General features: G+C 34.2%; 2 protein-coding genes and 1 long non-coding RNA gene across 4 annotated transcripts; 1 reads left to right on the top strand and 2 right to left on the bottom strand.

Annotated features, from left to right (window-relative positions):
• Positions 1-202: 202 nt before the first annotated feature.
• Positions 203-3,534, bottom strand: LOC131006497 (adenine DNA glycosylase-like). Of its 2 annotated transcripts, XR_009095553.1 has the most exons (8): positions 3,063-3,534; positions 2,900-2,959; positions 2,158-2,277; positions 1,985-2,082; positions 1,239-1,765; positions 1,053-1,162; positions 498-756; positions 203-429 (listed from the first exon to the last, which is right to left on the bottom strand). XR_009095553.1 is itself a non-coding variant. In XM_057933645.1 (7 exons), exons 1-7 carry the CDS (start codon positions 3,513-3,515, stop codon positions 640-642), a joined length of 1,485 nt encoding a protein of 494 aa, XP_057789628.1. In that variant the 5' UTR covers positions 3,516-3,534; the 3' UTR covers positions 203-639. The 2 variants fall into 2 exon arrangements, 1 of the variants encoding a protein (XP_057789628.1); XM_057933645.1 differs by having other exon boundaries at positions 203-756.
• Positions 3,535-3,974: 440 nt separating this feature from the next.
• Positions 3,975-6,281, top strand: LOC131006496 (uncharacterized). Its single transcript, XM_057933644.1, has 3 exons — positions 3,975-4,245; positions 4,325-4,604; positions 4,676-6,281. The coding sequence occupies exons 1-3, from the start codon at positions 4,096-4,098 to the stop codon at positions 4,843-4,845; spliced, it is 600 nt and encodes a 199-aa protein (XP_057789627.1). The 5' UTR covers positions 3,975-4,095; the 3' UTR covers positions 4,846-6,281.
• Positions 6,282-10,322: 4,041 nt separating this feature from the next.
• On the bottom strand, positions 10,323-13,670 carry LOC131006495 (uncharacterized). The gene is made up of 3 exons (XR_009095552.1): positions 12,055-13,670; positions 11,057-11,140; positions 10,323-10,543 (listed from the first exon to the last, which is right to left on the bottom strand). It is a non-coding gene; the product is annotated as an uncharacterized LOC131006495 (long non-coding RNA).
• Positions 13,671-17,799: the final 4,129 nt, after the last annotated feature.

The raw sequence follows: 17,799 nt of genomic DNA, 5'->3' as shown, positions 1-17,799 counted from the left end.
GCAAACTCTCATCAAATAACCAACAAAGAGGGTTTCCATTTCATTGGAATGAAACTATATTTAACGTCTGAAATTTTTGTTATTTTCAATAATTGTCGCATGAGATTTTTTAGTTGAAGTTGGTTGTTTATCTAGAATAAATTCGTTGCATTCTCAGGGAAGAACAAACTGGAAAATCGTTGCTAACAAGCAATGGAATCAGTTGATGAAATAAAATAATAATTTGAACTAAATATTGTTCCGAGTACATTTGATAACAATGTTTACAGATCCAATATACATGAAACAATGATAAACAGTGATATGAGTGACCTAAACAATTCATCACAATGCTAGCATACAACTCATGAATTGATAGCAAAAACTTCAAAATCTGATGAATTTCTTCAGGCTGGATACGAACTAGCTATGAGGCACACAATGCTAACTCTGTCAAGAAACTAAACTCAATTAGTTCAGAATGAACATTTGTATTTGACCTCTGCGACTGATGTTACCTTGCAAAAATGTGGTGGAAGCAACGAAAGGAACCACGAAGCAGAGAAACAACACATCCTTCAATTCTACATCTTTCTGTGGTAGGTTTCTCCAAAAGCGATGGTAACTGCTTTGGGACAAAAGGTTGAACTGATAGGAGTTTCATTTGTAATTTAGATGGGTACCACTTGATGATTTTTTGTCTCTTATCTTTCTTGCAGTTGCAGGGACAGATTTGGACTTATTATCCTGTTTGAATTTCTGGATCATGGTGTAAGCCTGCATCACAAAAGATAAGCAGATGGGTAGCGACTGTATAAATTTCAACCAAAATTTATGAAATCTATCTCATGATTTAGGGACCATTGGCTGGAAAGAAATTTTTGCCTTCAAACAGATAATAAACTACAAAGCAGGTTTGACTACAAATAGAAAACATATTTTCATCTTTTCATCTATGTTCTAAGGTAGCTACTAGCAGTATGAGTTTTCAAGAACCTATATCAATAAAAAATTGATTGAACACAAGATCCATAATGTAGACTCAAAAAATTTGAGAAGTACTATAAGATTACCTTTCTTACACCAGATGTCAACCCTAAAGTTGAAAGTGCCTTTTCATCAACGTATTTCCATTTAATAGTTGTATTTTCTTCTTGCTTTTCCTGTATAGAATCTGTCCCACCTTCGAACCAAATAAAGTATTGTGCATCAGTTGCTGGGGGGGGGGGGGAGGGGGAAGCAGAGAGCAGAGGATAGACCTGTCATGCGCAAAGTTAGCAACTCTATGTACATCTTGAGACGAATGTGTGAGAATACATGCACATATACACCGACTTCTTCCCTTAAAACTACTTTGCAGGACTTTCTCATGTCTAAACCAAATGATTGTTTCAAAAAACTATTGATCGCTTTTCTTCGTGAGGTTAAATCAGCTTCTCCCTCTAATAGAACTGATGGGAATTCCCACAGTCCAGCCAGCAACCCCTCCTCTGGTCTCTTAACTAGAAGATATTTATTGTCAGATTGAGATCCCTCCTCAACTATCTCCACAACACTGACAGCAGAGAAATCATGTCTTTGTTTGGCCTTTGCAACCTTCATTGGATAGTCTGTCACTTTAACTGATTCTTGCTTCATGGCGAGAGATAGTGCTTGGCACTGAGGGGATATAGGACATCGGGAGCAGCCTGGAGCTGTTGGACTGCATATTGTTGCACCAAGTTCCATGACAGCCTGGTTGAAATCCCCAGGCCTCAAAGGATCAACTAACTTCCTTGCCAGTTCCCTGAGCAGTTTAAAATACAGAAGAAGAAAATTATTGAAAACAATGTATATAGTCTATAGATACAAACACACATGAGACATGTAAAGCTACTAATTTCATCAAGTTAGTCATTCGGTATTTTTCTCCAACAATCATTCTCGTTGGCAATGTGTTTTGTGTGTCTGTGTAGAGAGAGGGAGGGAGGAGAACAATTCTAATGATTACAATCTTTAATCTTACCATATATCCTTGACTGTTTTTGAGTCTTTTGGATTGGCCGATATGGACTTCAACCTGGTAACTACTCTGACTACATTTCCATCGACCACTGGTACTGCCTGAATAGAACTATCACGTCATTTAACTACCAAACTAGGTCATCATAGGATAAAAGGAGAATGTATATCGCTAACCTCATCAAAGGCAATAGATGCAATTGCTCCTGCAGTGTAGTTTCCGATCCCTTTGACCATCTGAAGAGAAGATGCTGTATTTGGGAACTCACCTCCACTTTCAACAATCATTTGAGCTCCCTACAACATATTCTGAACAGTAAGGCCATTGCAAATAAGAATCCTACTACATCAGCATGATAATAGACAAGCAAAACATATATGTCTAAATAAAGTGAAACTTCAATTCAGTCTACAAAGTAAGGTGAAAACATGATTGATTTAAATTTGAGAAAGAAACTAATCTCCATTTCTTGCTCATTTAATCATGAGTACTCCATATTGATGGGAGAATATATAGATCTATAAACCCCCACCTTCCCCCTTCAAGTATATAGATCCTATCTCAACAGCAGTGAAGAAAGACCTAGGCTAGGAATCTCCTTGATGGAATTAACAAAAGCAGCTAAGAAACTACTTATCACCAAAAATTATACCGTATTATTTCTTAATGCAAAATCTTCCAGTTAAATAAAAAAATAAAGACTTATTAACTTCCATTTTTTCTTTTTCCTACTTTTCTAGACTGCAACCAAGAGACAAAAATTTTGCATGACAAAACAAATTAGTTATTGCTATAAGGAGCATTCTACTCGTGAAACCTGCAAATCAAGACTTCACAGAGCAATTGAGCATTAGCTTATGGAACTTCGATGACAGACTTTGTACGTAAATTAAGGTGAAAACCCATACAAACACTGACCTCAAGCAAAAACCTGGCCCGTCTGTAGTAGCCCAAACCCGCCCACATCTCATTCACCTCCTGCTCACACATAGCACAGCAGAAACATCACACCTTTTTTTATTGGAAAAACAAATAAAAAATCATAACTGTTCAAACAAAAATGCAGGTGGGGAAACCACACCTCAATAGTTGCCTGAGCAAGATGATGGATTGTAGGCCATTTCTCCATCCATCGATTGAAGTAGTCAATGACAGTCTGAACCCTAGTTTGCTGAAGCATCACCTCAGACACCCACACAGCGTACGCCTTCCGTTCTCTCTGTTCAACACCACCTTTACTTTCTTTGCTGCTTATTCTTCTCCATGGTAAATCCCTTCGATTCTCGTCGTACCATTGTAGCAGAGAAGCCCTGATTTCTTCAATATCGTTTCTGCTGAAGCCGATATCTTCTAAGTCAACAACATCGAATGCCTCTTTTGCTACGGATTTTGATTGCCGGCATCTCTTCATCGTGAGTGCGGCGGCGGCGGCTACCGGCGAGTGGTGAGGAAGGCGAATGGGGAGAGTGGGAGGCAAGAGTAGAGAATGTAATTTTCCCGCTAAATAGTTGATTTTCAAGTCTGAGGTAATCATTGCTACAATCAAATTTCTACTACGAGTTAAGGTAGGGATATTAAAATCTTTATCTTTATCTTTATATCTTTATTTTTATATATATAAAAAGCAAAGTAAATGTAATTTCATTAAGGACATAACTTAAATTGAAGTGAAAATTTATAAATTAAACTTGCCTAAAAAACGGATAGCCCATTTAATGAATCAGAGAACCGGGCCCACATCTTCTAACCCACGAAATCATGCCCAATTAATTGGTTTCCCTTTTAAAATTCACATGATATTTAAATATTACAAAATATTAGAGAAACCACGTTCACACTTTTTATTTAAATAATGTAAAATATTAGAGAAACCCTACACGTTTACACTATTTTTTCTGTATAAATAACTTCCCACCTCCTTAAACAAACGTACAAAAAATTAAATTAAATAAAATTTAAATCCAACACAACACGATTTAGAGATACCCACTAATCCACTCACACCATTACAATAAAACAGTTAGAATAAACAATATATATCATCGGATATAACAATATCAAAGCATCATTCGTCTAATACTTTTGTAAGTGCCCAAAAGTTTTCATCTTCATTGATGGCTCCTGTGTTTGGCTTGATCAAAGACCTGGAAGTAGGAAAGAGTAAATTTACATTGCAGTTGCGATTGGTTCGAAGCTACGAAGTTCCTCAATTTCACAATATCAACGAAATTGGCACACTTGAATGTGTTTTTCATGATAAAGAGGTATGAAAACTTTTTTAATTTCCATGTTTGTATGCTTAGCTTATATTATTAGCCTATATTAACTAATCTTCAATTGCAGGGAAGTCGAATCCATGCAACCATTCAAAACTTGCAAATTGAGAATTTCAAGAATCTCCTCCACGAAGGGAATGTTTATGCAGTCATGAAATATATTGTAGGAAACAACAACATGAGGACGAAAACAACAACAAATCGCTTGAAGATTCTGATTTACAAGGACACGAGAATTGCAGAACTTGTAGATGATGGATTCCCTACTCATGTGTTGAACTTGAAAAGTTTTGAGGAGATAGAATCAATGAAAACAACACCTGATTTCCAAGATGCTCCGCTATTTGGTAAGTGCAACTTATGATTTAAATTATTTAAATACTACAAATATATTGATAGTAGTGCTATTTTTTTTTAGATGTAATGGGAATCATCATATCATGCTACAAGCCAGTGGAAAAAGTGATTAATGGGAAGCCGACGAAATTGATGGATATCATGATTGAAGATCTGGAGTACATAAATTATTATTATTTTTTAGTTGCATTATATTTCTTATCATTATTAACATCAATTTTTTTTATTTAGGCAAATGGTATTAACATGCACACTATGGGAAAAATATGCTGAAGTGGTGAATGATTTTATTCGCACTGAACCAAAGGAACCAGTAGGAATTGCAATTCAATTCTGCAAAGCAAATATTTTCAGAGGTAAAGGATTATTTTTTATTTATTATTTAATTAATTATTATATACTAATTACTAATTCTAACACAATTAAATTTTCAACAGGTGAAGTTAGAATTGCAAATTCCTACCATGCAACAAAAATTAGATTTGCTGACACAATTGCAGAAATCACAGAAATGCAGGAGAAGTAATTTATTTTCTACTTAAAATTTAGATATATTTATATAACAAAACACTAATATTTTTTTATAGGTATCTGCAGATCAACAAGGACCATATCACTGTATTCAAACTTATCCCTGTACCAACCATACAGAGCATTGATGATGAAATTAAAGATGGAGAATCTTCATTCAAAACAATTTAAAAATTGTCTCCAAATGAGGTACATATTATTGTTGATTATAAATATAATTAAATAAATACTATATATTATTATATATACTAAACTCTATTTCATTCCACTACAGGATGGAAAATTCTGGATTTATGGAACTATTTTCTCAGTCAAAACTCTCCATGCATGGACGTACTTGGCATGCAGAATTTGTTTGAAAAAATTGAAGAAAGATGATGATAAATTCTATTGTGAGTTTTGCAAAACTTATGAAACCAATGGCAGACCGAGGTAATTATATTTTAGTTCTATTTTATTATTTGATATTACATATTTCATATTTATAAAAAAAAATACATGTATAGGCTAAGGGTTGAGATAGCTGATGACTCTGGAGTTGCATCTTTTATTTTATGGGATAGAGAATGTATGCAACTAATCGGAAAGACAGCAGGAGAATTAAGTGTTGTAAGTATTATGATATTAGACATTACAAACATATACTTATTATTTAACTAACTTCTTTTATATTTAAAATGCCATAGGAATTTGGAAGCAGTGACATGCCATTCGATGCAAGTGCTATTAATGGTAAAACAGCTCTGTTCAAGATTAATGCAAGGGTTGATGAAATAGAGATGAACAATGGTGCCTACATGGTGATGAAAGTGAACATGGACCCTGAAATGATGGCCAAGTACAGCAAAGAATCCAATCATTCAATTACTGAAGAATCATGTGTCACAAACTCCAAATCAAGCGCAAATGCAAATACAATCGAAACGGTGGATTTGAGTGATGATGAGCAAATCAACAAAAGGAAATCAAAAGAAATCACACCAACAGTCATGAAAAAAAGCAAGAGGGTTGTGATCAAAAAAGAGAAAAATTAACTATTATGTTTGAAGAATTACAATTTCAGTAGTTAGTTTATAGGATTTCTCATTCCATCGTTTGTTTCTAGGATTTCCCATTTCAGCATTTGTTTCTAGGATTTTCCATTCCAGCAATCGTTTCCCATTCCAGCAATTGTTTTTAAGATTTCCTATGCAAGCAAGTGTTTCTAGGATTCCCCATTCAAGTTTTATTTCCTTACTTGTGTTTCATTTTGTTCCACGTATTTAACTATAGAATGTTACAAATGACACTATAACATTTCAAATGACACTACTCCGACAAACAAATGACACTACAAGATTTCAAATGACACTTTAACATTTCAAATGACACTACAAGATTTCAAATGACACTATTCCGACATACAAATGACACTACAAGATTTCGAATGACACTATAATGAAACCATAAAGTTGAAACCTAAACCCTAAACCTGAAACACTAAATCGTAAACCTTAAACCTTAAATTCTAAACTTGAAACCCTAAACCTGAAACCTAAACCCTAAACCTGAAACACTAAATCGTAAACCTTAAACCTGAAACCTAAACCCTAAACTTGAAACCCTAAATCCTAAACCCTAAACCCTAAACCTTAAACCCTAAACCCTAAACCTGAAACCCTAAATCCTAAACTCTTGAAGAATTCAAATAACAATTCAACACTTACAAGGACAGTATGACATTTCAAATGACACTTCAACACTACAAATGATACTCAAAGAATTCAAATGGCACTTGAAGAATTGAAATGATACTATGACATTTCAAATGACACTTCAACACTTCAAATAACACTTGAAGAATTGAAATAACACTTGAAGAATTCAAATGACACTTTAACACTTAAAATGACACTTTGAAATTTAGAATGACACTTGAAATGACACTTCAACACTTGAAATGACACTTGAAGTATTCAAATAACACTTCAACACTTACAATGACACAATGACATTTCATATGACACTTGAAGAATTCAAATGTCACTATGACATTTCGAATGACATGTCAACACTTCAAATAACACTTGAAGAATTTAAATGACACTTCAACACTTAAAATGACATTTTGAAATTTAGAATAACACTTCAACACTTGAAATGACACTTGAATAATTGAAATGACACTTGAAGAATTCAAATGACACTATGACATTTAAAATGACACATCAACACTTCAAATAATACTTGAAGAATTCAAATGACATTTCAACACTTAAAATGACACTTTGAAATTTACAATGACACTTCAACACTTCAAATGACACTTGAAGAATTAAAATGACACTTGAAGAATTAAAATGACACTAGAATAATACAAATAACACTTCAACACTTAAAATGACACTATGACATTTCGAATGACACTTCAACACTTCAAATGACACTCGAAGAATTCAAATAACACAATGACATTTCATATGACACTTGAAGAATTCAAATGTCACTATGACATTTCAAATGACACATCAACACTTCAAATAACACTAAAAGAATACAAATAACACTTCAACACTTAAAATGACACTATGACATTTCGAATGACACTTCAACACTTCAAATGACACTATGGCATTTCGAATGACACTTCAACATTTCAAATGACACTCGAAGAATTCAAATGACAAAATGACATTTTATATGACACTACAAGAATTCAAATTACACTATGACATTTCAAATGACACTATGAGATTTAAAATAATACTACGACATTTCGATATAAAACTATAAGATTTCAAAAGACACTCTATGACATTTCAAATGACACTATCAGATTTAAAATGACACTGCGACATTTCGAAATGAAACTACAAGATTTCAAAAGACAATATAAGATTTCGAATGACACTTTAAGAATTTGAATGAAACTATGACACTACAAGAAGTTAAATGACACTACAAGATTGAAAATAACACTTTAACATTTGAAAAGACACTACAAGAAGTTGAATGACACTATGACATTTCGAATGACACTATGTCATTACGAAATGACACTATGACATTTCGAAATGACACTTTAAGATTTCAAAAAACACTACAAGAATTCGAATGACACTACAAGATTTCGAAATGAAACTTTAAGATTTCAAAATGACACTACAAGAATTCAAATGACACTACAAGATTTAAAATGACACTTTAACATTTGAAAAGACACTACAAGAAGTTGAATGACACTATGACATTTTCAATGACACTATGTCATTTCGAAATAACACTATAAGATTTCAAATGAAACTATATCATTTCGAAATGACACTATGACATTTTGAAATAAAACTTTAAGATATTCAATAACACTACAAGATTTCAAAAGACACTATGATATTTCGAATGACGCTACAAAAATTCAAATGACACTACAAGATTTTAAAATGAAACTTTAAGATTTCAAATGACACTACAAGAAGTTGAATGACACTGCAAGATTTAAAATGACATTTTAACATTTGAAAAGACACTACAAGAAGTTGAATGACACTATATCATTTTGAAAATGACACCAACACTATTATATTATATAAATAATACTATCGTGTTCCACAAATAACATTATATAAAAATGACACTAACATTATTATAAGTAACACTTTTATATTCTACAAATGACACTAACATTATATAGTTCTACAAATGACACTGTATCAAAATAACACTAACATTATCATAAATGACACTATATACTTGTTATAAAAATTACACTATATAGTTCTACAAATGACACTATATAGAAATGACACTAACACTATTATAAATGACACTATTATCTTATATAAATAGCATCAACACTATTTTGTTTTATAAATAATACTCCCTCCGTCCACGAAAGAACTTCCTATCTTTCTTTTTTGGGACGTCCACAAAAGAACTTCCTATCTATTTTTGGACTATACCCCACCACTTATAATCCTCTTACTTTTCATTTTTCACAACTCTCAATATTAATTATACATCTTTTCACCACTCCCAATACACTCAACTATCTTTTATCCACTCTCAATACACTCAACAATATTTTTTCTTAAAACCCGTGCCACTCCCTCCTAGGAAGTTCTTTCATGGACGGAGGGAGTACTATATAAATGACATTATCTTGTTATAAAAATAACACTATATTGTTCTACAAATGACATTATATGGAAATGACACTAATACTATTATAAATTATAGTACTATATACTTGTTATAAAAATAGCACTATTTTCTTGATAAATAACACCATCTGCATTAATAAATGATATTAGTACAAATGACACTTTTAATATATTTAAATGGCACTATTTTAATAAACAACATTTTTAATATATTGAAATGACACTCCTAAATTAAAGTTGAAGCAAATTCTCCCATTAACGTCCAATTCAAGAATTACATAGACAACCTGATAGCTTGTTATTTGTTTGTTATTAACACAGTAACACTCTATAATTCTACAAATGACAATATATGAAAATGACATTAATACTATTATAAATAACATTATTATCAAATATATAATACGATTAAGGATTCATGCGCTCTCCTTAATTCGGGGTCCTACGTGGCATATCTAAGAATTCACCATTCAAAATCCCTGTAATTCTAGAGATTCTAGCTTTATAATATACATGACACAAGGCAATATAGATCCACATCAGCTATTTTATTATTTGTTTTATTCTCATTAATTAATTTTAATTAATCATTATAAAAGACGCACAGTCACACACACTAGAGATCTATGGGTGCTGCAAACAAGACTCAGCCGCAACTGCACTCGGATTCCAGACGCCACCGCCGCCTTCACCGCGCCGGCCACCTCCCTTCCCCCGCAAGCCCTCCGATCTGCATCGCCGCCTCTTTCTTTCTTCAATCGGAAGGCTCCACCCCCCACCGCTCTCTCCGCCATTCCCGCAGCCTCAGCCGCTTCTCCCGCCCCATTGCGCCAGAGCCGGAGGCCGAGATGAACTACATCAAAAATGTCACAGCCCGCCCTAACTAAGGATAGTTAAGCCGAGTGATCTACGACTAGGGATGGGGTTAAAGAAGAAGGGGAAGAAAAGGGGCGTCATTTATAGCCGTAAAACTTACTCATCTTAATAAAACTCGTCATTTTTATTCATGAATACTCAATTGAAAAATAGTCTATGAAAGACAGCATAAAACTTAATTAATATCATTAATCAAGTTATACATCATATGAAACCATTCTCTTAAGACTCAAAGTATGACATAACATACTATAACATCAACAACATCTTGCAGCGGAAAGTAGCTAGACATATGTATGAAGACATATTCTAGACAGGTTAACTATTTATTAACAACCCTGGAGACTCCGCTCATTGCAGCACCATCATCACATCAGCTCAACCTGCACATTTAGAAAACATATGCAGGGCTGAGTACAAAAGCACTCAGTGGGCACGTATGCCTAGGTATAAAAATACATGCTTCAAAACTGTAAATTGTCATGCCATCATAAACAGTACAGCAAGGGAGTTTTTCGCTAAAAAGGCCCAAGCTTACTAAGTTCATTTGTGATTCTTAAAGTACGTCTGCAGACTAAGTTCTCTTGTAATCTATCATATCTGGAACTGTGTGCCGGAGAGGTGGCCACCTCTCACGGTCACTTGACCGGCCAACCCGCTAGATGACTCACGGTCACTGGTGTACACTAGCCCTGGCAGGATAGCTATCAACTGCTCAGGACCCGAATTCGATTGCATCATTGGCAAAGCCAAAGCAGATAGATATCATACTAAAATTTAAACATTTTATGGCAAGACAATACTTGAAATAACTTTAACTCAAAGGTTTTATCATGAAATAACTTGCTTGAACGTAACATTTAAACTCATTTGATATATATGAAAGTAATGCCCACCTGATTGCAGTGTTTTGCTACTTAAGACAATGATTCTCTTTCCTTAGCGCGATAGGTTACTCAGACGCTTTTGTTTATTTGAACCTTTGATAACACGAAAACATGTGTTCGAGTGAATAATAGAAAAGATAACAACAAATGCAGTGAATCACTATTCACTCATTTCTCTAACTACCCATATTTCCTTAAACAACTATATCTAACTCATATACAATCGTTCTTCCTTTATCAAAATATTTCATGTACCTTTGAGGATGTAGGAAATTCCATTTTATATTATTCATTTATTTATCTATTATAAATAAAGAATAATTCTATAAACATAAAACGTTTTCCTTTTCCCCATTTAATAATGCCAATCACCAATATATATATATAAACATCAATAGCTCATTTATAATCTAAAAGTGATATTTTATCAACAATAAAACTTTAAAATCCTTAATAGGAATTATTTTGAATCATTTCCATCTCAACAAAACTGTATAGATTCAACTTCAACTAATAAACTGCTTTTACTCCGAACTCGTATGGAGTCGAATTTTATATCAATAGAAACCTCTTTGAGTCTAGTTTAATTGAAAAAAACGTATGTTGAAAAACTCCAAGTAGTTTAAGAGATATAGCGATTTTCCCATCGCCTACCAGATTCGGCAGTTTCTGCCAACTGAAAGTCCAGATTTTTGAAAAAATAGAAAACGTTACCTGAATGAGCTCAAATTTTATATGTAGATAGCTAACACATATATCTTCATACAATAAAAATTTTAGAGCTAAATATCAACATATGGTTACTGAAATAATTACCCTAATCATCTGCCTCACGACAGTTTCAGCAGATACTGGCAGTAGACTTCTCAAATTTTAAAAGGGTAGTAAACGAAGTTCAAATAACATGAAACTTTGAACAAATATTCACCACACTCCCATCTATACCCCAGAAAGTTCCCATAATATAATAGAAACGGGAATGCATCGAAATAAGGGCGTCAACTTACCCTTGTCCAAGTGAGCACTAATGGAAGTTGTCCGTCGGGGGTTTTCCGGTCGTCGTTCCGCGATGGTGTTTAGCCGCGAAGGTCTACTACTTAGTTTTCCTCGTGCGAGGTAGATCAGGCTACACAACGGTGGTTTCTCGATCCTTTTTCGTCGTAAGGATAGTGAGAAACGAAGGCCGTAAGTTGGCCGGTGGCTAAGTCGGGAATTCGACGTTGGCCGCCGAAGGATATTGCGGCCTTTGGTCAGGAAAATATAGAGAAGGCTTCGGCATTTCGATTGTTGGGTTTGGTAGCCTGAAGATGGAGGAACGAGTACACGTTCTCGGTTCAGAGCCTAGTGGCCGGTCGGCGAAGAAACAGCCCGGCGAAGGGAGCTCACTTGAGCTCTTGCAAGTAAGAAATTTAAAAAAAAATTCTTCTAAACTCTCTCTTGCCTCACACCTCTTGCTGCACTTCTATTTAACAAAGGGAGAAAAAAAAAAATACAGTGTTTACAACACTCACAACACTCAACTCACAACCCGTTATACCCCGAGAAAATTTCTATCTAATTTTCTCACACCAAAAGCTTCTAACTAAGCTTTTGTCTCAAACCCTCAAACTCTCGTATTTGAGATTTTACTTCAACTTACTCTTGCTCTCTCTAACAGAAAGAAGTATTTTCTGCTTTGGTGTGTTTTTAAACTGCTGCGAATCCTAGCAATTTATAGGCAAAACTGGAATAGTGTTACTGTAGCAAAGGTTGAAAAAAATCATGTAGCAAAACTGGAATACGTGAAAGTCCAAAGCAGCCAAAATTTTCTGCAAACCACCAACTTTTTTTTGACAAATTGTTAGCACCAACATTTTGACTAACAAGGGAATAGTGTAGGAATTGATGTGTTGGATGAAAAATCGAGACATACGTGTAGTGCCGTGATCTAGTTTCTCCTAGTTCCTGTAATAATTCTCCAATTCTCGTTTAATAAATACTCGTCGTATTTATATAAATTAAATCCTCAATCTTGAGATTTAATACGTGAAAGTCGAAATTAATTCGCGACTTAGTACTAAACATATAAAGCGTGAAATAATAAAATTATTATTAACATAAACTCGAGTTATAATTCTAGCAATTCGATTTAAATAACACGATTTATGAAATCGGTTATAAATCTAAAATTTCTAATACTATTGATTAAATCAATCAACTGGTAATGCAAGGTCTCAAACGTGTAGCTAAACCAATAATTTAATTATTGGTTTGATTCATGATTGAATATTAAATCGCAGCTCTGTATCTCTTATACAGACTTTTGCTGAAATAATATTATCTGAATAAAATAGTCACAATAAATAATTAAAAGAATTTTATAACTAATGCACATGTTTAATCTAATATATATTTAAAAGAGCGGGGCATTACATACTACCCCCCTTAAAATAAATTTCGTCCCGAAATTTGCATACCTGGTATTCTAGCTTGTGATACTAGTCATTCGTTTCATTCATCTCTTTTGTAGCCTTTTCCATCCTGTGATGGTTCCACTACATGACGAGAACAATATTATTGCCTCGTAACACTTGAACCTTGCAATCTAGTCACTAAACTGATTTCTCTTAAGCCCTGAGCTTGGACTATCTCATCTTTCTTAATCACATACTTTCTTAACTGCGAGACGTAATATTCAGTGTATACATCCACAATCCTCCACTAACCATTAGTGCACTATTCCTGACTTTCGTGAATCCTTTCGTTTTTATTATTCTTGAGGCGAGACACATTTTCTCACCAATATCCATTTTCATTTCGTGCTTTCATAATCCTTTCTTGCAATTCACACTTAACTATTGATGCAACTACACAGCTTGATATTGTCTCCGGATGGTGAACAATTACTAAACCGAATAAGGCAATCACCAATCAGTACTTCATATTTAGTGGTGAAACATCTTATCTTAATTTCCAATTGATGGTACCATCATAAATCTTCACTAATTCGAATCGTCTCTGTTGTCTTACATTGAAATTTCTTTGCTCGAAAAAGCACTTCAAATTCTTGTCAGCTATAAGGACCTCACACTTAACTCCGTAGAGATAGTATCTCCAAATTTCCAACACGTGCACAACCACAACGAGTTCTAAGTCATAAGTCAAGTAATTCAACTTTGGGGCTAATGAGACATAGTGCTCAAGTTCTCTGAAGTTTAAAACAAATACTTGCTTCCTATTGATGGAGCTTTTGACACTTTAGCCGAAGCAATCACCCTTCTAGTGTGAGGTTGTTGGCTTTGAGGTTGGGTTGGATCTTAAGTCTTATTCTAAAGTTCTTTTTCTATTCTCGAATTTTTCTTGTTGTTTTCTTCATTCCATTTTCTTTCCTTCACCACATCTTGAGGTGGTGTATATCCAGATTGTGTCGGAGTCTTCCCATTCTCCCTTGGTAGCAGTGATTCGATGGTGAGAGTCTTGCTCGTTGGTTGCTCCTACGTAATATTTCTTTGGCTTGGTAGGGGAATTGAATATCTCATGACGCCATTCGTTTGCGAACTCCTTCACGCGTTTCTCATAAGTGTCCACCACATTCGTCCTGAAATTTTGTTGAAAACTCTATCATACTAGTTATCTGTCCTGGTTCTCCACTTGGGATTCCAGAAGTTGCTTTGTTTCTACCGACTATCGGTCAAAAGATAGGTTGATACTTAGTGTATCTTTCTAACTGTGAGAATATCACCTTCTAGTACTTCGAGAACTGACAGCAAACTAAGTCATTCTAGTCATTACTGTGCTTATCGTGGTAAAATAAGATCTTATTGTGACAACTACATAGTGTGAGTCTATACATTGGGATGACGCCCTACTCAAGGTCAAAATCCTAATTGACGATCACCGAGATCTTAGTTATATGGGCTGACCAGACCCAGCACAATGAATCACTCAGTCAAGTGGGAGCTTCGCCCCCAATCATGTCAACTTCTTATCTCTTATAAAGCTCTAAGTCAACTTCTAACTTAAAGCACTTACTAATAAGTGTTTCATCATAAGTTATTGATACCATGAAAGTCCATTCTATGTTGTTCTAGCCAAGCTATCATGACTAACATCATAATCATAAGCAACATAAGTTCTTATGTGAAAAACTTAATCTCACCGCTATTGAAATAGCTCAAGTGAATCCTTAGTCTTAAAGCATTGCCTCTATGTTGTAACATCTCTATGTTAAACATTTCTATTTTACCAGTTTTTACTTAAATCGATCAAGCGGTGCTATCACGATTAACATTCTCAAAGCATTCTTGGGTGGTACTCAAACGGTTTGTAAGAGGACCCATTATTCTAATCGTATAGGCAGCTAGCCTAAAACGACAACATAAAGCTTTTTCATTCATTCATACATACATACTTCTGTTTCTTTTGAAACCTTAACATATATGGACATTTAATGTCCCTTTCATGAAAACTTTGCTTATGCCGGAAAGATTCAAGGAATCTAACTCGACCATACATACATACATACATTGATTCGTTAAGGGCTCGGGTTGTCCCAAACACGAAATACATTCATTGAGTCGTTATGGGTTCGGGTAGTCCCAAACACGACAAAAAGCATTCACATAGCATCGTAAACATAAGGCGCACATTTTCTTGAAAAACTTTCATAACATCTGAAATACATATATGTATATTTTTGAAACTATTATCGTACCTTTGTTGCGGTAGTGTGACGGCGAGCTGAGGGTTACTGACATTCTTAGAAGTCTAGAGATACTATTCTAGACTCGACATCAAAACTTATGATTATCAGAGACATGAAAGGAAACTTATGCTCTATCTCATATTCTATCTCCTTACTCAACTCTATATAAACTCTCCACTCATCTCAAATCCTTAAGTTCAAGGATAGGTTTCAAGAAAATCATGGTTCCAAGTCTCGATTTGTCTCTCATATAAGGCTCGTCTAATCTCATTCAAACACATAGACAACACAATCACCTAAGGCCCATAAGAAAAACACAATCAAACATTATCAAAACATGCTTTGTTTTTACATTGACTCAACTTCAAAATCTAACCTGTTCTGACTCCGACACCTCCTGGACTCGAGACTCATACCAAAAGAAAGATCTTCGAGTCTAGTTTCATATAAAAAGTAGAGTCAAAAACTCCAAGTATTGTAGGAGGTATGACTGTTTTACTACAGTCTACCATATTCGGTAGTTTTGAGCAATCGAAAACTTGGATTTTTGAAAAATAGTAAACGTTGTCAAACTGGGCTCAACTTTGGTGGATATCTAGCTAACACTATAAGGTTAATACCATAAAAATTTTGAAATCTAGATCACACAGGAAGCTACTGAAATGAATGACTCTTGCTTCTGTTCTCTGAAATTCTCGGTAGTAATGTGCAGTTTAGGTTTTGTATTTTATAAAAATAGTAAACGAAGTCCAAATGACTTGAAATTTTACCGGTGTGCTTAAGACTCATGTAGAGATTTGCTATAAAATTTTCAAAGCTATTAGACATCTAAAAAACCATCGATCACAGTAGGTCAGTAGGCCTACGAAATTCACCAAAATGTCATCTCAAACTCTTAAATGCTCAACCCAACATCCTTCAATGAAAACCAATCAAAGCTCATTTTAAACACATATAGCACTTGAAAACATTCAAGCACATTATAATACTCATCATACTCAATCTTGACTCTCTTCTTACATCATAACCTCAAATCTTAAGTAAAACATTTCAACGAACGCATCATTAAAATTCTCTTCTCATTTTCGTGCTCAAAATTACTCAAATACTCAAACATGATCTCATTCATCATATAAATCATTATACACATATAGATTCCCTTTTATCATGTAAACTAAACTCTAATGAAACTTCATGTATTATCATAAAACTCTTAATAAAACATGACAAACTTTCACATAATGGTCATAAAGCAATTAGACCTCATTTTATCAATCATCGACTTCTCAAAATATGAAAACTCAAAAACTCATACAAACTAAACTAAGTCAGAAATTTCTTAGCCAACAAAAGAATTACTCAAACATAATTATACACTAATATCATGCTCAAATACATATATCTTAAGCCAAAATCACTTACATAGGCAAAAAGTCCTGATTTTTATTAAAGTAAACTCTTTGAAATTTAATAAACACACATGATACCTTAATCCATTCATAGATCTATCAATCTTAGCCAATTAATCACACATATAACCCATCAATTTACAAATTAGAGCATAGATACACATATCCCTAATTTTATTAAACTAACTCATACCAAAATCATCAATTGACATCATATACTCAATTTACTCCCTCCTTAGAATAATGTCTACGTTCCACATAGGCATTAAGTGCAAGGTTCTTGTTTTCATCGTTAGTGGTCCTAACTCAAATTCTAATTTAGAAATCATGTGAGAAACTGTAGTAGCTCTTCCTACAGAAGTGATTACTCTCAACTTGGGACTAGCTCGTTTTGGTTCGAGTTTGAAGGTAACATGCTTCAAACACTTAAAGAATGCAAGGCTCCTGCATTAAACAGGATTCTAACTGGTGCATCCAATATCTTGCCCATACTACCTTAAAGTCCTGCCTTAAACCAGCACTTAAAACTCAAACATCTCTTCATCAGTATCCATCTTCTGATGAGCGAACGTGATAGCTCACAGAGTTCTCAATTATACTCTATAATCGATTTCTTTCCTTGAATCAAACTTCGATAATAAGTCTCTCGCTGCTTACTG

The sequence above is a fragment of the Salvia miltiorrhiza genome, chromosome 1, assembly GCF_028751815.1.
Source record: "Salvia miltiorrhiza cultivar Shanhuang (shh) chromosome 1, IMPLAD_Smil_shh, whole genome shotgun sequence".
NCBI classification, from domain to species: domain Eukaryota; kingdom Viridiplantae; phylum Streptophyta; class Magnoliopsida; order Lamiales; family Lamiaceae; genus Salvia; species Salvia miltiorrhiza.
The sequence above is the reverse complement of the archived record's forward strand: the minus strand, read 5'-3'. Positions and strand labels throughout refer to the sequence as shown.